Raw genomic sequence first — 21,822 nt, 5'->3', positions numbered from 1 at the left:
GTCCACTCTCTTGGGTAAAAGTAGGATAAAATCCGTCGTGGCGGCAACAATAAGAACACATTTTGCACCAATATTAAATACCATGCTTGATGTTATAATGGCAACAACTGGAACAATTGGATCTGGCAAAATAAGATACTCCCTTTATTGGTAGACTGCCTTGTCAATCACATCATACTACCACCCTGTAGTGGAGTACTGCACAAAGGAAGGGTCGGGCGCTTCTGGTTCGCTGAGCTAGTGTCCTCCCCAAGCTATTAGTCAACAGAAACGTCCGTCAACTTTCGAGTTCCAATCGATATGTCCAATCGGGTAGGTCGGGGCTCCGATGGCAAAGTAATGCAATGCTTTGCACAGCGCGGCGATTACCATGCGCCTCGGGAGCTGAAAGCAAGCTAAACCGACACACTATTACTACTAATAACAATAAATTTAGCAGTTTACAGCGATATGTGTTTAAGCTGAAGGCGGGACGTGCAGTACTAGTCTAGAACGACGCGGAATAAACCCCTATCACAAATCGGCAGCTATCGCTTGGCGCTTCTGGGGAAACTTCACATTTAAACAGCCTCAGTAAGTCAGTCTTTCGCATTCGATATCCGACATTTAATACGGACACAAATGCAGAGGCTACGCACGTAGCCTACTTCCTGTTGTTGCATAGTAATGAAAACACAAATTGGACTTTTAGCGGTAGGTTTGTGTTCCGCTTTGTAGAATGCACTCTGGTCAGCTGCACGCTAGTGTGAGGAGGGGGAGGGTGCCGCTGGACATCGCGCTGTTCTCACAATCGCCATTTCTTCCCCCCTGTTTTCCCCTGTGCAACAAAGACAATTAATCGACGTCGTTTCCCTACCTCAGTTTTAACGATAATAATAATTTAACAATTATTGTTAATTATTAGTTGATAAGTTGCTACTTAAAGGTGACTATCATTATACAGTACTTAAAATATCAGTTATAGAGCGAGTTAAATGGCAATTTGAAAGAACATAAAATAGGCTACTGTCCGTTTGGTTTAGATCTTGTTAAAATTGGGTTTTGCTTCACAAAATATAAATTACTGTGTTAACCAGTAGAGTAATAACTAAGACAATGTGTCATAAATCTCATAGTTTACTTAAAGTGCATATCTTAATACCACCAGAAAGTACTGTCCACTGTTGATATTGTACCCAGGTAACCTAGTAGCTCAGATCATGTTTTGGAAGAACAAAATGTATGCTGACGATGGCGTGAAGACACTCTCACTGGTGGTCATGGTGATCTCTGATTGGCTCACTGCTTCTGGTTGTGATGTCCGATTGGCTCACTGGTGGAGTTGGTGATCTCTGATTGGCTCACTGGTGTTGATGGTGGTCTCTGATTGGCTCGCTGGTCGTGATTGTGATCTCTGATTGCTGTGTATGTTCTATGCCTCAGGGGAGCGATGTTAGCTGTGGACGACAAACGCTTGTGTGAGTATCCCACAGTCCTATGTGGTTGGGAGGGGGGGCTGGGGGAGCAAGTCCAGCGCTCTAACCCTCTCCCTGCCTCACTCATTCATTGATTTTTTCCCCCCTCCCTCCTCTCTACTCACCCTTTCACTCCTTCTCCTCTGCTCCCTCCTGCCCTCCCCTCCATCCCTCTCTCTCTCTGTTCCTTTCTATCCCTCCCTCTCTCAGTCTGTGAAAGGTGTCAGCTGTATTTCAGTGACTCCTGTCCTGCCCATGGCCCCCCCCACTTTATCAAAGACAGTGCGGTTTTGGAGGGGGTGGGGGACAGGGCGGTGCTGTCCCTGCCGCAGTGCCTGGTGCTGGTGGAGAGGTCCCAGGACCCCATGGGGGCGGTGGGTGTGTTCTCACAGTCCCACCTGTCCCAGGGCTCGATTTTTGGACCCTATGAAGGAGAGGGGCTTCTGAGCCGCCAAGCCTGCACCAAGTACTCTTGGGCGGTAAGTTTCACACCTGAGAGAGTGTGAGAAATTATAATGGTGTGTGAGAGATTATAATGGTGTGTGAGAGATTATAATGGTGGTGAGAGTTTATAATAGTGTGAGAGAGAGTATAATGGTGTGTAAGAGATTATAATGGTGTGTAAGAGATTATAATGGTGTGTAAGAGATTATGATGATGTGAGAGCGAGTATGATGGTGGTGTGTGAGAGTACAATGGTGTGTGAGAGATTATAATGGTGTGTGAGACAGTATGATGGTGTGTGAGAGATTATAATAGTTAGAGATTATAATGGTGTGTGAGAGAGTATGGTGGTGGATGTGAGAGATTATTTATTTATTTAGGATCCCCATTAGCAATACACAGTGTGCAGCTAATGTTCCTGGGGTCCGAACATAAAATACATACAATACCATTATAATGGTGGTGAGAGAGTATGATGGTGTGTAAGAGATTATAATGGTGGTGAGAGTTTATAATGGTGTGTAAAAGATTATAATGGTGTGTGAGAGTTTATAATGGTGTGTGTCCCGCTCTGGTCCCTGTCTTGCCTAACCTGGCTGGCCTTCGAAGGCTTTTGGGCTACTGGGCGGGTATGAACGCAGAGCTTTAGGATACTTAATCTGCACACCAAGAACAGCGTACCCCCAATGGAGATTTAAATTTCCACCCAGAGTCACCTTAAAAAAAAAAATAACAAGGCAAAATGCGAGGGGACAAACAGAGTTGAGGTCGAATAGAACGAGACGGTGGTCAAACACGAAAACCAGTCAGCAAACAAACCAGAAGAGCTCAATGAGAATCGGAATCGAGTAGAATGGGTCCATAGTCAAACACAAAATCCAATCAGCAAACAAACCAGAAGGGCTGGACGAGAATTGAAAGTCAAACATAATAAGGTCAAACAAGCAAAGTCAACAAAGTAATGACAATCCACAAGCACAGAGGACGAATCCGAAGCACTAGTCTCAACTGGTGAATGTAAAATGGCGGCTTTTTCAAACCGAATGATCGGAGGCAGAAACGGCCAATCAGATGACGAATCGAACGAAAGAGACACAGGCAACAGAGACAGATGTAAAAGCAAAATGACCAAGGTCATAACAGTGTGTGAGTATGACTGTGTGTGAGAGAGTATAATGGTGTGTGAGAGAGTATGGTGGTGTGTGTGAGAGAGTATAATGGTGTGTGAGAGAGAGTATGATGGTGTGTGAGAGAGTATAGTGGTGTGTGTGAGAGAGTATGATGGTGTGTGAGAGAGAGTATGGTGGTGTGTGTGAGAGAGTATGATGGTGTGAGAGAGTATAGTGGTGTGTGTGTGAGAGTATGATGGTGTGTGAGAGAGTATAGTGGTGTGTGTGAGAGAGTATGGTGGTGTGTGTGTGAGAGTATGATGGTGTGTGAGAGAGTATAGTGGTGTGTGTGAGAGAGTATAATGGTGTGTGAGAGAGTATCATGGTGTGTGTGAGAGAATATGGTGGTGTGTGTGTGAGAGTATGATGGTGTGTGTGAGAGTATAATGGTGTGTGTGAGAGTATAGTGGTATGTGTGAGAGAGTATAGTGGTATGTGTGAGAGAGTATCATGGTGTGTGTGAGAGAGTATCATGGTGTATGTGAATATAATATGTTCCGTCCTAAAGATGAGTTAAATGTCCTCCATTCTCCAGATTAAAGATAAGGGTTTCTTCTTCTACGTTGACGGGTCCGACGAATCAAAAGCCAACTGGATGAGGTGAGAATAACTGAGCGTTTGTCGTTGTATGTTACTTGTGATTGGGCCCGTTTTACAGGGTAACATGTAGCGCTTTAACTGCGACACCGTTCCATAGATCACCTAGCGAGCCTCACAGAGTCAAAAGTGTCTTTGTGATCTTCTGTGTTTCTGTGTGTCTCCTGGGAATTCACTGCATTTTGACTTCAGCCTAGAGCTGGGCGAGTTCAGGGAACGAGTTTACGTGGCGTGACGCTGACCGCACACGCGTGTTGGTTGCAGGTATGTGGCGCTGACCGCACACGCGTGTTGGTTGCAGGTGCGTGGAGCTGACCGCACACGCGTGTTGGTTGCAGGTGCGTGACACTGACCGCACACGCGTGTTGGTTGCAGGTGCGTGACACTGACCGCACACGCGTGTTTTGCAGGTACGTGGCGCTGACCGCACACGCGTGTTGGTTGCAGGTGCGTGACGCTGACCGCACACGCGTGTTGGTTGCAGGTGCGTGACGCTGACCGCACACGCGTGTTTTGCAGGTACGTGGCGTGTGCGTCCAGCGAGACGGAGCAGAACCTGACCGTGTTCCAGTACCACGGGCGGATCTACTACCGCGTCTCCAAGGAGACGCCGGCGGGGGTGGAGCTGCGGGTGTGGATCGGCCGGGAGTACGGTACCATGCTGGGCCTTCAGCTGGGTAAATGAGTGGTTTGAGCAGTACGGCAGGCCAGGCAGAGCTGGATCATGAGCAGTCACTGCAGCAGCGGTGGTGTTAGGCACCACACAGTCACTGCAGCGGTGGTGTTAGGCACCATACAGTCACTGCAGCGGTGGTGTTAGGCACCACACAGTCACTGCAGCGGTGGTGTTAGGCACCATACTGTCACTGCAGCGGTGGTGTTAGGCACCACACAGTCACTGCAGCGGTGGTGTTAGGCACCACACAGTGTTAGGCACGAGGAGGAGTATTCACCGTACAGCACGGCCTCGAGTGCCGTACGCTTTTTATAAAACAGTTACAACACTTAGAAACTATTCATTGATGACACACTATTATTTGTTTAGTAACATTATTTCATGAGTAACGGTTTGTGCGTGGAGTGACTGTGTTTCTCCCCGGGTCAGGTGACCACGTGCGGTTTGCGTTTGGGGAGAAGGAGGCGCTGATGAAGACCTTTCAGGACGTGCAGATGGTCTCCGTGGGCGACGGGGGCGAGCAGCCGGCCAGCCCGCCCCTGGCCATCGGCGCGGTGTACAGCGAGGTGAAGACCGAGGACCGCTCACCCTCCGGCCACGGGACCCCCACCGTGTCCTCCACCAACCCGCCGCCCCCCGTGCCACGCCCAGACTCCTCCCTGGCCCCCGCCCGCCCCGCCCTCAAGTTCAACTTCGTGAAGGGGTCGGAGAGCCTGGTGAGCCTGAGCCGGGCCCAGAGCCGCTACTGGACCTTCTTCGGGTTCGAGGCCAACTGCTTCGGCCAGTTCCTGGACAAGACCAAGATCATCTGCAAGCTGTGCGGCGGGCGTCTGGCGTACAGCGGGAACACCACCAACCTGCGGCAGCACCTCATCTACAAGCACCGCCGCGAGTTCAACCAGCTGATGGACTCGGGCGTGGCCGGGATCCTCCCCGGCCCCTCCCCCGCAGCAGGCGTCATCCCGAAGCTGGCCCCGCCCCCCGCCCCACCCGCCGGCCTGCCCGCTCCCAGACTGCACCGGGGCGGGGAGGGCAGCGCCAGCGTGAGCAGCAGCGTGACTAACAGGGTGTCCCCCGCCCCCCCCGCTGCGCTGCCGGCAGCCACGCCCCCCCCGGTCTCAGCGGCGCAGGCCGCCGCCGCCATCGCAGACTTCCTGGTGCAGGACCTGCTGCCCCCCGAAACGGTGGAGGGGAAGGGGTTCCGCCTGCTCCTCAGCACCCTGCTGCCCTCCTACAAGCTGCCCTCCGCCCAGGCCCTGGCACAGGAGCTGCTGGGCGGAGCTTACCGGCAGGGCAGGGCAAAGTGGGCGGGGCTACTGCGGGAGGCCGTGAGGGGGGCGGGGCCCGCGGAGAAGTCCCCAGTCATCACGCTCTCCCCGGATGAAGCGAGTCGGGACTCCGACTGCAGCGCTGACCTTTCACCCCTGGCGGGCCCCGCCCCCGGGCCCAAGGAGGGCGGGGCCCGGTCGCCCGTGGCGTTGAGCGGCGAGGTGTGGTGGCACGGCTGGAGGGGCGGGGCCAGTTACGTCACGCTCTCCGCCCACTTCGTGGACGAGGACTTCAGGCAGCACAGCCTGACCCTGTCGTCACGGCGACTGGGGGAGGCAAGCGTAGAAGCCCGGGTTCGAGAGATGGCCCGGGAGTGGGGTGTTGCCACGCCCAGCTTCATTCTGCTGGGGGGCGAGGAGGGGAACGCCAGCTCTCTGTACCCAAACTTTCCCACCGCTGCACGAAGAGGCGCACCTGCCCCCCCAGAGCAGAGCTCCAGTCTGGCTCCCGAACACGCCCCCCGCCCCCCCAGCCCCCCCCGCCCTGCTTCCTCCTCAGGCCCGTCCGCCCCACTCCGCCCTGTCCCCTGCTGGCCGCCGGTCTCCTGCGTGCTGGGCGTCCTGAGGGACTGCATGCAGCGCGTTCTGCAGCTCCCCGACGTGCAGCGCGCCCTCAGCCGCTGTCAGGCCCTTCTCTCCCGGCTCCTCCCTTTCGCCACCACGCCTGACCCCGCCCTCTCGGATCCCGGCCCCGCCCCCTCCCCGGCCCCGCCCCCAGGCGTGGTGGAGCTGCTGGCGGACCCCGCCCTGAAGGCCGTGCTCAGGTGGTGGGGGCGGGATGGCCTGAGCTGGAGCTCGCTGTACTCGGGGGTGCAGACTCTGTCTGACTCCCAGCAGGCTCTCGCCCGCGTCCAGCAGAAAATGTCTGCCAGCAGCAGTGACCCCGCCCCCCAGCAGCCTGCCGACGCTGACCCCGCCCCCCAGCAGCCTGCCAACGCTGACCCCGCCCCCCAGCAGCATGCCGACGCTGACCCCGCCCCCCAGCAGCCTGCCGACGCTGACCCCGCCCCCCAGCAGCATGCCGACGCTGACCCCGCCCCCCAGCAGCCTGCTGCTGGCCTCCCGGAGCCCTGTGATTGGTCGTTGCTACGGGAACTGTGTGGCGTGCTGAAGCCGCTGGACGTGGCCTGCAGCACCCTGGCTCGGGAGCAGTTCCCCCGCCTGTCGCTGGTCAAACCGGTCCTGACCAGTCTGCTGTCCCGCCACTTTGCGCCCTGTCCCGCTGACTCCCCCTTCAGGCGGGAGGCCAAGCGGGCGGTACGGGACGGCCTGGCGGAGCGCTACAGCGACCCGCGGCTCAGCCCCGCCCTCAGCCTGGCCTGCGCGCTGGACCCCCGCTTCCGCGGCCTGGAGTTCCTGGAGGCGGGGGAGCGGGCGGAGACCCTGCGCTGGCTGAAGGAGGAGGCCCTGGAGCTGGCCCAGGAGGCCCAGCCGGCGGAGCGGGACGGGGGCCACAAGCGCGGGTCCAAACGCACCAGGGCCGGCGCTCTCACCAGGAGCAGGAAACGGGCGCAGGGAAGGGCAGAACCCGGGGCAGCCAGCAGGGGGCGCTCCGGCCCGGAGCAGAAAGAGCCTGCAGCCACCATCATCCTGGACAACGATGAGGAGGAAGATGAAGACGATGGTGTGAGGGAGCGTAAGATGGAGGCGCAGTCCTCCGGGCCGGCCCCCAGAGAGCAGGGGCTCTCGGACATGGAGTTCCTGCTGGGGGGGCTGTGCTCCGCCCGGCCCCAGACCCCCCAGCGGTCCCGGGCTCAGCAGCTCGAGCGGGAGCTGGCCATCTTCTGGGCGGAGCCTGCGGCGGAACTGGGGGAGGAGCCTCTGCAGTGGTGGCGAGAGAGGGTGGGGCAGCTGCCCCTCCTGGCCCGGGCCGCCCGCGTTTACCTGGCTGCCCCCGCCATCGCAGGCCATGCCCCCCGCCGACTGGCACAGGGCATGGAGGAGGGAGGGGCCATGTTCCACAAGAGAGCCAATATCCCCCCCGAGTTCCTGGACCAGTTGCTGTTCCTGCACCACAACCGCCTGAGCGTTACCGCTAACCAGAACACAACCGCCTGAGCGTTACCGCTAACCAGAACACAACCACCTGAGCGTTACCGCTAACCAGAACACAACCGCCTGAGCGTTACCGCTAACCAGAAAATGCAGGCAGGAAGATATTTTATTATTAACCTGTGATTTGGAGACTCCAAAAGGACACTTGGTAAACAAATGGTATTATGGGTCTTTATATGTGTAAAATATTATATATTGTATACTGTATGCTAATGGCAGAAGTATGCTGGAATCAGCTCCCCTTCCCCCTATCTGTCACCCTCTCCCCCTGCCTCTCCTTGCTCTCCCCTTGCCACCTCTGGCAGCAGCAGGTCTGGAAGATTGTAGAAAGTAAACACATTAGCTAACTAGTTTACTGATCCATTGATTGAGGTCCATTAAAGTTTTAGTCAGATACCCCACCCGTATCAACATGTCAAACAGATCCCACAATTTCTCATGCCCAGTTTATTATTCATGTTTATAAGCATACTGAATTATAATAAAAATATTTTGAGAATGCATGTAAATGGTCACCGATATAAAATGGGATAAAGTCCTTCACTGAACATGCCCTCTGCTGTGGATTCAAAGCTGTTTTCACTGTTTTCCTCTGAAATATTCTTCCAAGCCCTCCAAATTCCGAGTCTTCTGTATAGACTTAGGCACTATAAAATAGACTTAGGCACTTATAAAATAAATGTCTGTTGTAAAACAACCTTTTAAGGTATAAAGTCTCAAGAACTTTTTTGCCACTATGTAAAGTTTTCAGGGTACATATTGAAAAAGTTATGGTTTGTTTACACAGTAGAGACAAAGCGCAGTCTTTTATGCGAGCCAACGGCCTAAGCCGGGCACCCACCGCACGCGTCGCGTATGCGTCGCGTAAACAGCAGGGCGAAGCAGCACGGCGCGACGCGTAGGGTGTCTCCACTGGTTCCGTTTGTGTCGCGCAAAGGCTTGCGTAAAAGCTATATATTCCTAGTAGCTCTCGCAGTCTGCAGTGGGCTTTTACATCGTGTATTTCACGTTTGTTCACGACTGTTGATTATGGGTTAAGTGAATACTTTGGTGAGAGACCTTTTTCAGTTTGTTAATTTGGTAATATTTCGTTAACTCGTAAATAGCCTACGTGAGAAAGTAAACGCTTTCAAGAAGTACCATAAACTTAAATCGCAACGTAGCCTGCATAACAATCAATCTCAAACTGTATTAATTTATTTGCTTGGTTAACAAGCGTGCCAATTTCATGAAGAATATGTAATGATCATAATAATAATAAATAATCCGTAATCAACCATTGGGAATTCCCGTGTTGTCTTGCCATTCACGTCAAAACATTTATAGGATCAGATTTAGTAAAATCAGCTAATCATGAAAAAGTCAGTAACAGTTTTAATCTTGAAGGGATATGAACACCACAACGCCATGAACACCGGAAGCTTTGAAGTACAAGTGCAATAAAGGCTTGCTTACAACTTAATTTATAAAATAGGTGCATTTTCATCGGCAAGACCACTAAATCTGATTTTTTTTAAAGCTCTGTGGATTATCTGATTTTTATTAACAAGCCCTTTTTGAAAGCACGGCGAACGAAGACATCGGAGAAGTCAAATAGGCTGAGCAATGGTTGGTTAAAAACTATCTTCCAATACTCGAGCTAACAAACCGCTGCTCGGTGCATTCCCTTCTACGTCACTCAATAGCCTACGTCTTTCTGTGGTGTATTTTCAAATTTACCCCACCCCCTCCGCAAAATAAGACAGCGAAACTAAGTTTGCCTTTTCCCCAGGTTCCAGTTATTTATTTATTTATTTTTACAAAACGAAAAGGCTTGTATTTTTTTTTGGTGCTTATAAAATATCTGGGAGGTAACTAGGGACACACCCCCAGTAATATAAGGATGAAATATAAATCAGAGCATGTATACCTAGCATTTTAGAGCATATTTCTGTGTATAAACAGGCCATCGTGACGCGCGACAAGCCGAAAAAATAGAACTGAAGCGAAAAACTACGCTTCAGTTCGCTTGTGTCGCGCGAGCTTCGCAGCCGGTACGCGACGCGTTCGCATCTGGTGGAGACGACGTCGCCCGCTGCCGTTGTAATAACAGTACTTCAACTACGCTTCAGTTACGCGCGTAATACGCGCGTAGTGCGCTCGCGGCCGATACGCGTGCGGTGGGTGCCCGGCTTTACGCGACGCGTGCGGTGGGTGCCCGGCGTAAATGTCGTTAGAAATGTAATTTCATTGGCTAAAAGCCTTCTCAGTCATCACGATAATTGGCTGGCTTTGTCCTGGGAAGAGGTTATGTTCTCCATGTCGCGACGTTGTGCATGGTAGGTCCCATTGGACTGCTTGGCCAGTACTGGTCAGAGAACCTTATAGGTGGGCTCATCTTGCACCTGAGCGTGTATATTAAAACAGTGACATTTCCTATATACACAGCACTTTCAGTGTGTAAGTAACGGCGAAATGGGCAACAATAATTCCTCCAGAAAATATCTTTGTAAATAATGGACATTCTATTGTTGTTGCTCCAAGTTGGTATGTGTTACGACCCCAATAGTCAAGGGGAATATGAGAAGGGGTATTTAACATAAAATGATTATTTTGATGTAATCTGGGGTGGATGAACCGATGGGAGGACAGAAAACAATACACAACAATTGGTACGTGAAATAAGTTTAGTGACAAAGTACAAGTGAATGTTTACAAGAAGGTAGAATTTACAATGGGTATTTACACTATTTACAAAGATGCACTGCTGGTTGCATTCACACTCTCATTCAAAGGAACCGGATGAGCGATGCCAAAAGAAAGAACAGAGTAAACTCAAACCAAGCTAACTCAATAGGTGTAAACTGCCTAACTATCTAATAAAAGTAAAGTTCAAACAAAAAACCCTACTTTTGATTAACTACCCTAACTACCCAAAACTAAACATACAGGAGGTGGCATCCACTCCTAACCTAAGGTTTTTAGACAATTAAATACCTACATGTAGCAAAATGTGTAGGGCCCCTTACCTAGTCCAGTTCCACATACCACACAAACACACAAAGTTGGCAGCTTGAGACAACTGCAGTACAATAATGCTATACAAGACAATCACAGCAGGCCAACAGCAAAACAGAGAGTAAAAGAATGAACCAGGAAGTGACATGGGTTTTTAAAGAGGAAGAAGGCTTCTGATTGGCATACAGCAGTGAGAATGGGCTTTGTATGACTCTGGTACCTGTGAAGTGTTGTGGACATTCTTGGTTGTATCTTAGCCGTGTAGAATAGTGGTGTTCCCACTGGCCACCACCCAAACGCCTCTCTAAATTCACAGCTCCAGGAAGTACCACCTCACAGAGCTCACAGCTTCTAACTTTTAAAAACTCAAGTTTAATACTTGTGATTATTATCTTGTTTACTCTTAAAAATGTAAACTTAAGCTTGTTCTTGTCCTGAAGAATTCTTAAGAACCTCTCAACGTGAGTGTTGTTCCCTTAAAACGAGAGAAATGCAAGATAAAAGCATCCCCCGTACGTGCAAGGATATCATACACTGCCAGTACTGTCAGGTATGCACAGTGATTAATATACTGGTGACTAAACTGTACTGGGGTAATTCATCCTCACCGTGTCCCCAGGTTTGGGTGACTCTGGTCTGCTGCACAGCCTCCATTAAGCCTCCCTCCCCGATGGCCTAGTCTGAGCCTCCCTCCCCCTGATGGGCTAGTCTGAGCCTCCCTCCCCCCGATGGCCTAGTCTGAGCCTCCCTGCCCCCGATGGGCTAGTCTGAGCCTCCCTGCCCCCGATGGCCTAGTCTGAGCCTCCCTGCCCCCGATGGCCTAGTCTGAGCCTCCCTGCCCCCGATGGGCTAGTCTGAGCCTCCCTGCCCCCGATGGCCTAGTCTGAGCCTCCCTGCCCCCGATGGCCTAGTCTGAGCCTCCCTCCCCCTGATGGGCTAGTCTGAGCCTCCCTCCCCCCGATGGCCTAGTCTGAGCCTCCCTGCCCCCGATGGCCTAGTCTGAGCCTCCCTGCCCCCGATGGCCTAGTCTGAGCCTCCCTCCCCCTGATGGGCTAGTCTGAGCCTCCCTCCCCCTGATGGGCTAGTCTGAGCCTCCCTCCCCCCGATGGCCTAGTCTGAGCCTCCCTCCCCCGGATGGCCTAGTCTGAGCCTCCCTCCCCCCGATGGCCTAGTCTGAGCCTCCCTCCCCCCGATGGCCTAGTCTGAGTCCTCCGGCCCCTTTAGTTTGAGCTCGTCCGCAGGACGGCCGGCGCTGCTGCCCCGCACAGCCCTTCTCTGTGCGGCTCGAGCTCGGCAGTGCAGGTGCATGTACAGGGAATGAGCAAAGGTCAGCAGGGTGAGAAGAGTCAGGCCGATGTTCACCTGGAGAGAGAGACACCAAAATACAGCAGCTGCCTGAGCCAGAGGCACAGAACAGCCTATATGCTGGCAGACACTGGAAATGCTAATCTAGCAATGATTCTATAGGAAATGCTAATCTAGCAATGATTCTATATCTAAAGGAGATAGGAGATACCAATCTAGCAGTGATCATATATATATACTGTATATATCATTTGTGTAATCAGCATTCACTTCAAATAAGCTGTTCACCATTCAGATCTAACATGGATTGAACACTTAGTGTGTTTTGATTGTGAAGCACAGAGTCTCTGGAAGCTCACATAAAGGGGATCCCCCTGGAAGAGCCCCTTGACCAGGGCGAAACAGGGGTACTGGAGCAGGGACACCACAGCTGACAGGGTCATGACCAGACCGTACAGCTTCCCAAAGTGGTGAGCAGGGAACCTGTGGGAAAGGGAGAGAGAGTGTGACCCCCAAAAGTGAGAAATGGCACACGGTGCGCACCTCTCTCAGGGTACAGGAGTAGCACCTCACTCAGGGTACAGGAGTAGCACCTCTCTCAGGGTACAGGAGTAGCACCTCACTCAGGGTACAGGAGCAGCACCTCACTCAGGGTACAGGAACAGCACCTCACTCAGGGTACAGGAGCGGAGCACCTCACTCAGGGTACAGGAGCGGAGCACCTCACTCAGGGTACAGGAGCAGCACCTCTCTCAGGGTACAGGAGCAGCACCTCACTCAGGGTACAGGAGCAGCACCTCACTCAGGGTACAGGAGTAGCACCTCACTCAGAGTACAGGAGTAGCACCTCATTCAGGGTACAGGAGCAGCACCTCACTCAGAGTACAGGAGCGGAGCACCTCACTCAGCAAACGGTGTGATTCAGGGTACAGGGGTACAGTGTGTGATTTGGAGTATAACCTCTCTCAGGGTACAGGGGTACAGGGTGTGATTTGGAGCTGAACCTCTCTCAGGGTACAGGGGTACAGGGTGTGATTTGGAGCTGAACCTCTCTCAGGGTACAGGGGTACAGGGTGTGATTTGGAGCTGAACCTCTCTCAGGGTACAGGGGTACAGCATGTGATTTGGAGCTGAACCTCTCTCAGGGAACAGGGGTACAGCATGTGATTTGGAGTATTACCTCTCTCAGGGTACAGGGGTACAGCGTGTGATTTGGAGTATAACCTCTCAGGGTACAGGGGTACAGGGTGTGATTTGGAGCTGAACCTCTCTCAGGGTACAGGGATACAGGGTGTGATTTGGAGCTGAACCTCTCTCAGGGTACAGGGGTACAGGGCGTGATTTGGAGCTGAACCTCTCTCAGGGTACAGGGGTACAGGGTGTGATTTGGAGCTGAACCTCTCTCAGGGTACAGGGATACAGGGTGTGATTTGGAGCTGAACCTCTCTCAGGGTACAGGGGTACAGGGCGTGATTTGGAGCTGAACCTCTCTCAGGGTACAGGGATACAGGGTGTGATTTGGAGCTGAACCTCTCTCAGGGTACAGGGGTACAGCGTGTGATTTGGAGTATAACCTCTCAGGGTACAGGGGTACAGGGTGTGATTTGGAGCTGAACCTCTCTCAGGGTACAGGGGTACAGGGCGTGATTTGGAGCTGAACCTCTCTCAGGGTACAGGGGTACAGGGTGTGATTTGGAGCTGAACCTCTCTCAGGGTACAGGGTGTGATTTGGAGCTGAACCTCTCTCAGGGTACAGGGCGTGATTTGGAGCTGAACCTCTCTCAGGGTACAGGGATACAGGGTGTGATTTGGAGCTGAACCTCTCAGGGTACAGGGGTACAGGGCGTGATTTGGAGCTGAACCTCTCTCAGGGTACAGGGATACAGGGTGTGATTTGGAGCTGAACCTCTCAGGGTACAGGGGTACAGGGCGTGATTTGGAGCTGAACCTCTCTATTATTATTGTTATTACTCACACAATGCTGATGAAGGCTGCATTGCCTCCGTACAGGAAGGAGCGACTGATGACCTGCAGGGCGAAGGTGAGGTACTGCAGAGGGAGCACTGAAATGGAGGCGCAGATGGAGAAGAGGAGGCACAGGAGGGAGGTGATAAAGAGGGAGAGAGCAGAGGAGCGCAGGTCAGCCTCCTTCTCTGTCTCTCCTGGGGGATAGAGAGAAATATTCTGCTCAGTGAAAAATCCAGCACATTATTAAACAGTGCTGCGAAGGGGAACACCTGTTCTCACCTGGAGCTCGCTGCTTCCCTTTGCTTCTGTCCAGGATGAGTCCATTCCACGGTGCACAGAGAACCCCACACAGCTGTGCAAAGGCAAAGGCATTGGTGTACCTGCTCACTGCAAGAGAGTTAAACAGGAAGGAGTGACTGAAGGACGGTTAATAGAGTATTACACACAGGTAATGAGGGGTGTGATTGTTTTTAAATCTGTGCTGAGGGAGTGAATGTGAATGTGGGGGTGTCTGTACCTAGGGAGGGGTCCCCGTCCGCCAGGCGGGTCAGCATGGGGTTCAGAGTCCCAATGAACAGGTAGTGTCTGAGCTGCATGAGGGAGAGCCAGACCAGGTGGAAGAGGAAGAACCAGGACAGCACACAGCTGCTGAAACTGGGCTCTGCAGAGCAGGGAGAGGAAGAGAGAGAGATGTTATAAACACCCTCTCCCCTTCCAGGTGGGCTCCAGTCACACGCCAAATACTTCAACTCTTTCAGGCGCAGGTCAAATCTGAAAACACTCCTGCAGATTCCTGTAGACAAACCGGCGTTTCTAACAGGTCCACCAGCTGCCCCATCCAGTAGGGGCCCTGTTCTGCTGTGCGGACCTTCAGTACTGCCTGTGTTGCTATGGCAGCTACGGGTGTTGTATGATAAACCACAGCCCTTCAGCAGTGCTCATAACGAGCCAGCAGCAGACCGAGCTTTAGTCGTTGGAGCACAGAGTTGAGCATCCGGTTACTGTGCAGGCAGTCTAGTAAAGCAGGTAGGGGGAAGGTGGAGGGCAGGTCTGGTGGAGTTAGGGGGCAGGTGGGGGGCAGGACTGGGGGGGACACCTCTCTATAAAGCAGGTGGGGGGCAGGACTGGGGGGGGCACCTCTCTATAAAGCAGGTAGGGGGCAGGTCTGGTGGAGGTAGGGGGCAGGTAGGGGGTAGGACTGGTGGAGGTAGGGGTAGGACTGGTGGAAGTAGGGGGCTGGTCTGGTGGAGCTAAGGGGCTGGTCTGGTGGAGCTAAGGGGCAGGTCTGGTGGAGGTAGGGGGCTGGTCTGGTGGAGCTAAGGGGCAGGTCTGGTGGAGGTAGGGGGCAGGACTGGTGGAGGTAGGGGGCTGGTCTGGTGGAGCTAAGGGGCAGGTCTGGTGGAGGTAGGGGGCTGGTCTGGTGGAGCTAAGGGGCAGGTCTGGTGGAGGTAGGGGGCAGGACTGGTGGAGGTAGGGGGCAGGACTGGTGGAGCTAAGGGGCAGGTCTGGTGGAGGTAGGGGGCAGGACTGGTGGAGGTAGGGGGCAGGACTGGTGGAGGTAGGGGGCAGGACTGGTGGAGGTAGGGGGCAGGTCTGGTGGAGGTAGGGGGCAGGACTGGTGGAGGTAGGGGGCAGGTCTGGTGGAGGTAGGGGGCAGGACTGGGGGGCACACCTCTCTCCTCTGAGGTCTGGGACGGTGGTTTGTCTTCAGGCTGGAAGGGCACACTGTCGCTCTGGGGCTCGCTCCGCTTGCTGTCTGCTCCTCCCGCCCGCCCAGCCCCCTCCACGCTGTGGCTCCCGGATGTGCCGCAGCTCAGCCTGTTCATGTGCAGCAGATGAGCAAATCAGCAAAGCCCTGTGAGCAAAGATCTGTCAGCCCCAGGGCAGCCTGGGAGTTGCAGTTCTGCCCCTCTGTACGTCTAGCCCTCTGGCAGTTGGTAGGCTAAAGGAATGTGTATGCCACAATTTAGTGTGGGAGTTGTAGTCTGTCCCCACAAGTGTAGTCCTCAGGCAGTGGGTAGTGATATGCTCAATGAATGTGTGTGGCCCCAGGGCAGTGTGGGAGTTGTAGTTTGTACCCATAAGTGTAGTCTTCAGGCAGTGGATAGGGGATGTGAGTCTTGGGCAGGAGAAGGAAAGTTCGGAGGAGGTGGATGACGCTGCAGGCCGACATGAAGAGGAAGCAGGAGCGCAGAGAAATCCCTCTTTCATACAGCACCTGAAGGGAGGGGAGAGATGGAGAGATGTTCCATTTGCCTCCATTTCCTTCTCCATTGCTGCAGCGGTCCATGGATGTCCCAAGCAGTACACACATGCACAGACACTCACACTCTCACACACAACTGCACACACGCACACACAAACACACACACTCTCATATACACTCTCACACACAAATGCACACACACACAAACACTCACACACACACTCTCATATACACTCTCACTCACAAATGCACACGCACACTTCATACTTTTATTTATGTCCACAAACAGACAGCAACATGACCCCATATAAACGTAAACACACAGTACAGAATAATGATATGGACTGTCACGGTGACTGCTCTGTCTAGTGACCGCCAGAGGGCGCCCGTTTCTCATTCCTCCTGTCTCGTCATTATTTATTTTATTTTTTGGGGGGCTTTTTCAGCTTTATTTGACAGATCAGTGTAGAGAGACAGGAAGAGCTGGGAGGAGAGAGAGGGAGAGACGTGACAGGCCGGCGGTCGGGCTCGCAGTGAGCACAGGGAAAGCGCTCTCCGGACCCCTTTCTCGTCCTTATTGCATGAGGTCTGCAGCTTCGGCACCTCTGCTCGTTTTGCTTCTATCCTAACTAGCGACTCAAACAGCCAGAGGGGCCAAAATGAGAGCAGAAGCCTGGCAGATAATTCAAACAGGTCTGTACCTACGTCAGTAGACATTCATTCACTAGATTACATTAAATTATATTAATTTTTGGCATATGTGACAGCAGCTACAAAAAGAGCTGGCAGCAGGTCAAAGATAAATATAAAAATATATTGCAAACATATCCTTTTAACTGATATTCTACACGTTCAACTAGGCAATGTACAAATTAGTTAACCTCACAGGACATTTAGAAACACTGAAAACATTTATTTATTCGTGATTACATAAATATTACCCCTGATGAATACACTGATCTTTTTTTTGAACACACTTTCCTGATTGTTTACTTTTGCTTTAGGCCACTTATATTTTCATTTATTTGGCTTCAGTGCCTGTTTCTCATTTTATTTGCTTAAATTCATTTTCTCTGCCTCATTTTAATTCCTTGTGTACCGCTGTATTTATTGCGTAATCTTGTATCCAGCTTGTCGGTTTTATTTTGCTTTTATTCTTGCCCTGAAGCATTGTGGCTTGCATTGTATGTACGAAACAAATGAACAAATAAAGTTCATTATTAGGCCTCTATTTTCAGCATGGAAAACAGCATGTAAATATGTACCAGTGTGAGGAAGTGGAGCTCTATCCAGTGCTTGTATCACTGTTAGAGCTCACTTTGCTCTGAGTTGCACAACTATTAATTTCTGGAGATAAATAATTCCCTTGTTATTTACTAAACTAAATCAGTAGTGCTCATGAAGACAATTGTGCAAGTGCCTAAAAGGATCTTGTCGGTCTCTAAAAACACATTCCCTTCTAAATGCTCTTCTTACAATGATGGCTAGTTCATCAACACGAACCTCGCGTTCATTTCTGTGTGTGTGTGTGTGTGTGTGTGTGTGATGTCATCAGCTAATTTAAGCATAAACCTGCAGTTTCACAGGCTTGGGATTAAGACTCTGTTGCCCCGGTAACAAATCAGGTGAAATTGTGAACTTCCTTTGTGAAACCAAAAATCCTACTCATACACACACACACACACACACAGAGACACACACACACACAGACACACACAAGCATACACACACACTCAGGAAGTCTCACCTTGATAATGAGGAAGACCGCAGAGGAAGAGTCAAAGGCTCCATTGTACAGGGTGATGACAGTTGAGCGATGAGAGCCAAACAGGTTCCCCACCTGAAGGATTGGGGGGGGGGGGGGTCAGAAAAACACCTACACCTGATATACCCCCTCACCTATACCTGCTGCACCCCCTCACTTAAACCTGCTATGCCCTCTCACCTATACCTGCTACACCCCCTCACTTAAATCTGCTATACCCCCTCACCTATACCTGCTACACCCCCTCACTTAAACCTGCTGTACCCCCTCACCTATACCTGCTGCACCCCCTCACTTAAACCTGAAATACCCCCTCACCTATACCTGCTGCACCCCCTCACTTAAACCTGCTATACCCCCCCACCTATACCTGATATACCCCCTCACCTATACCTGCTGCACCCCCTCACTTAAACCTGCTATACCCCCTCACTTAAACCTGAAGGGTGGGGAGGCAGGAATTGGGAGTCCCAGCAGGGGAGCGGCTGGTTCCCAGTAGGAAACCTACCTGTATGTTTGTGATGAGCAGTAACATCCCTCCAATGGTGATGAAGGACAGAGCAGGGAAGAGCAAAGTGGATATCACTGGGGGGGGGGGGGGCATATGGAGGGAAGAGAGAGAGAGAAAGAGAGAGAAGTTACAATTCAGGTTGTAACTTCTGGGCAGGTGAAGGCCATTTAACTGTGAGGGAGGGCAGAGCAAAATGAACAAAAGTGTCAGGACACCCCTTGGTCTGGAGGTGTTTTTCATGGTTTGGGCTAGGCCTGTTAGTTCCACTTGACAACATTCTGGGAACAGTTTGGGGAAGGCCCTTTCAGCATGACAGTGCCCTCGGGAACTCAGTGAGGTCCATATAGAAATGGTTTTGTCAAGATCGGTGTGGACGGACTGCCCTGCACAGAGCCCTGACCTCAACCCCATCAAACACCTTTGGGATCAGTTGGAAAGCCAACAGCGAGCCAGGCCTAATCGCCCAGTCAGTGCCAGACCTCACTAATGCTCTTCTGGCTGAATGGAACCGAATTCTGGCAGCAATGCTCCAACATCTAGTGTAAAGCCTTCCCAGGAGAGTGTAATTTGTCATAGCAGCACAGGGTGGACCTACTCCATATTTATGCCCATAATTTTGGATCAGATGTTGGATGTCAGGTGTCCTCATACTTTTGGACATGTAGTGTATATGAAGTGGATTTACCTGCAGTAGAAAAAGCAACCATCAGTGTGCCAGTGGTATGGAGAGATCTGTGAAAGAACACAGTGCTTATTAATCAGCATTTGTTTATGGTCTACTGCACAATCTGTGGCTTCAGGGCCCTGCTCTCCTGTTTCATATGACAGCCAATCAGGACCCCTGCTCTCACTCTGCCCCTCCCCCTTCCGTGAGCTCACATGGCCAAGAATCTGGCTGCCATGGTGCCGAAGCGGTCAAATAAGAAGCCATTGGCCAGCGTCATGAAGTTGTTCAAGAAGGAGGCAACGGTGAAGACCAGGGAGAACTGCTCATCCTGACCACTGCAATCTGAAAGACAGAGAGAGAGAGAGAGAGAGAGAGAGGGGGAGGGACAGGGAGAGTGAGAGAGAGAGAGAGAGGGGGGAGGGGGAGAGAGAGGGAGAGGGAGAGAGAGGGAGAAAAAGTGAGGGAGAGAGAGAGAGATCATCTGTGTTCATTATTAATACTTATAGGTTCATAAATTGTAATATCACTAACTAAATATGTTTTAACCTGGGTGTGTCTGCATGTGTGTGTGTGTATGTGTGTGTGTGTGTATCTATACCTGCATATGTGTATGGGGGATTGTTACTCTTGTTTTTTTTCCTTCTTCCCCTCCTCTGGTTGTAGGGGTCTGTTTGTCATTTTGCATGTCCCATTGCTTTTACAATGCAAGTTTACTTGTCATGCAAATAAAGCACATTTGAATTTGAGAGAGACAGAGATGTGAGTGTTATACAGAGAGAGAGAGGAAAAACTCACCTTACTCTATGAACAGAACTGTACAACACACTCGCTGCACTGAACACAGCTGTAACACACTCTCTGTGCTGAACACAGCTGTAACACGCTCACTGTGCTGAACACAGCTGTAACACACTCTCTGTGCTGAACACAGCTGTAACACGCTCACTGTGCTGAACACAGCTGTAACACACTCTCTATGCTGAACACAGCTGTAACACACTCTCTGTGCTGAACACAGCTGTAACACGCTCACTGTGCTGAACACAGCTGTAACACACTCTCTGTGCTGAACACAGCTGTAACACACTCACTGTGCTGAACACAGCTGTAACACACTCACCTGTGAGAACGCTGCTGTTGGCTCCAGTGGTGTTGAGGCAGAAGTCGCTGAAGTAGCCCTCCGCTTTCAGGATGAACACCAGGGAGGCCCAGCCGAACACCACCCCAGCGAAACACAGGCACTCCACCAGCCCCGACACCAGCGTCACCCAGTCACGACCTCCCGACCCGCCCCGCTGTCCCAGCATCCTCTCTGATCTCTATCTGTCTGTCTGTTCACCTGTCTGTCTGTCTCTGTTTCCCTCTGTCTGTCTCTCTGTGTGTCTGTCTGTCTCTCTCTGTCCACCCGTCTGTCTGTCTCTCTGTCTTCTTCTGTCTGTCTCTCTGTCCACCCGTGTGTCTGTCTCTCTGTCCGATATCTATCTGTCTCTCTGTCCAGCAGTCTCTTGTGTTTTTCTTGTGTCTGTCGCTGTGGTTTATTATACCTGAGTCTCTGATTTTAATAGTGACAGGTGTAGCTAAACTGTGCTCAGGTGTGAGTGAGGCAGGGGACATCTGCAAAATTAGCATGAATGCTGGAATCCTGGAATGCTGGAATACTGGAATGCTGGAATCCTGGAATGTTGGAATACTGCCTCTAAATGCCGAAGTACCTCTTTGCTTCCCTCCCCCTCCCTACACCTTCCTCCCCCTCTGCCCTCTCTCTCTCCTTCCCGCCTTGCTTCTTGTGCTGAAAAAAGAGTAAACAGAACAGAGAGGATTCAGCAACACATTTTAAAGCATATATACTGCCTCACAAAGTTAATTTTCAATTTAACTTAATCAAACACAGAACCATCCTAAAATTTAAAGCTACACAATCCCTTATCTTTCCAATGCAGCTGTAGTCGAAAAATGTTCATATTAAGAGATGATAGAACGGCAGGAGAAATTGTCTTGAATAGTTTCCACATCTTCGGATCATGAGGTCTGTGAGCAGGGGTGTAGCACAAAATTCTGGGCCCTATACATAAGCAGTCTCTGTGGGTCCCCTTCCTCAATTGATCCATGTCTCTCACGGATCATTCCAGGCTGTTCGAGGGCCCTCCCCCCACCCTGGGTTGTCAGTCCCACTTTTCCCCCCACTATGATGCCCCTGTCTGTGAGGAAACAAGCTGGAGAATCAATATGTACAAACTCAGACACAGACACCAGTACTGACCAGCGATTGGCTTAAGACACCAATGCTGTCCCAGCGACAGGCTAAGAAGAGAAAAAGGCATGCCAGCAATTGGTTAAAAAGAGATTAACAGGATGTCTAAAAGCAATTTAATCCTGCACACATAACGGTTATGTTATTATTTTGTCTTGTGCTATGCTTCAAATACCCTAGTATTTCCCGCAATGAATCTGAAAAAAATAAACCCCAAAAATAAATTATATAATTCAAATCTTTATTTAATTTGAAGGGAAAATCTCACGTATATATATTATATATATATATATATATATATATATATATATATATATATATATATACAGTGGTCCCTCGCTATAACGCGGTTCACCTTTCGCGGCCTCGCAGTTTCGCGGATTATTTTAGTGCAATTTTGCATGCTTTTTTTACAGCGAATTGTGTTCT

General features: G+C 51.3%; 2 protein-coding genes and 1 long non-coding RNA gene across 9 annotated transcripts; 1 reads left to right on the top strand and 2 right to left on the bottom strand.

Moving 5' to 3' along the window:
• Positions 1 to 200: 200 nt before the first annotated feature.
• On the top strand, positions 201 to 7,726 carry LOC118228208. The gene is made up of 7 exons (XM_035419548.1): positions 201 to 573; positions 1,423 to 1,457; positions 1,665 to 1,933; positions 3,603 to 3,667; positions 4,184 to 4,341; positions 4,770 to 6,628; positions 6,686 to 7,726. The coding sequence occupies exons 2-7, from the start codon at positions 1,430 to 1,432 to the stop codon at positions 7,724 to 7,726; spliced, it is 3,420 nt and encodes a 1,139-aa protein (XP_035275439.1). The 5' UTR covers positions 201 to 573; positions 1,423 to 1,429.
• A 4,090-nt stretch (positions 7,727 to 11,816) lies between these two features.
• On the bottom strand, positions 11,817 to 20,552 carry LOC118227912 (solute carrier family 43 member 3-like). Of its 7 annotated transcripts, none has more exons than XM_035418971.1 (12): positions 20,263 to 20,552; positions 19,355 to 19,484; positions 19,161 to 19,207; positions 18,473 to 18,549; positions 17,947 to 18,039; positions 16,072 to 16,211; positions 15,666 to 15,811; positions 14,511 to 14,654; positions 14,273 to 14,380; positions 14,001 to 14,088; positions 12,385 to 12,508; positions 11,817 to 12,082 (listed from the first exon to the last, which is right to left on the bottom strand). In XM_035418971.1, exons 1-12 carry the CDS (start codon positions 20,447 to 20,449, stop codon positions 11,918 to 11,920), a joined length of 1,449 nt encoding a protein of 482 aa, XP_035274862.1. In that variant the 5' UTR covers positions 20,450 to 20,552; the 3' UTR covers positions 11,817 to 11,917. The 7 variants fall into 7 exon arrangements, 4 of the variants coding, with proteins under 4 accessions (XP_035274862.1, XP_035274860.1, XP_035274863.1 ...); XM_035418969.1 differs by having other exon boundaries at positions 11,818 to 12,082; positions 14,001 to 14,187; positions 20,263 to 20,551; XR_004765376.1 differs by lacking the exons at positions 11,817 to 12,082; positions 12,385 to 12,508 and adding exons at positions 13,449 to 13,731; positions 13,846 to 13,889 and having other exon boundaries at positions 13,932 to 14,187.
• Positions 13,449 to 13,930, bottom strand: LOC118227913. The gene is made up of 2 exons (XR_004765378.1): positions 13,888 to 13,930; positions 13,449 to 13,729 (listed from the first exon to the last, which is right to left on the bottom strand). It is a non-coding gene; the product is annotated as an uncharacterized LOC118227913 (long non-coding RNA).
• Positions 20,553 to 21,822: the final 1,270 nt, after the last annotated feature.

This window comes from Anguilla anguilla, chromosome 5 (genome assembly GCF_013347855.1).
Source record: "Anguilla anguilla isolate fAngAng1 chromosome 5, fAngAng1.pri, whole genome shotgun sequence".
In the NCBI taxonomy this organism is placed as follows: domain Eukaryota; kingdom Metazoa; phylum Chordata; class Actinopteri; order Anguilliformes; family Anguillidae; genus Anguilla; species Anguilla anguilla.
The sequence above is the reverse complement of the archived record's forward strand: the minus strand, read 5'-3'. Positions and strand labels throughout refer to the sequence as shown.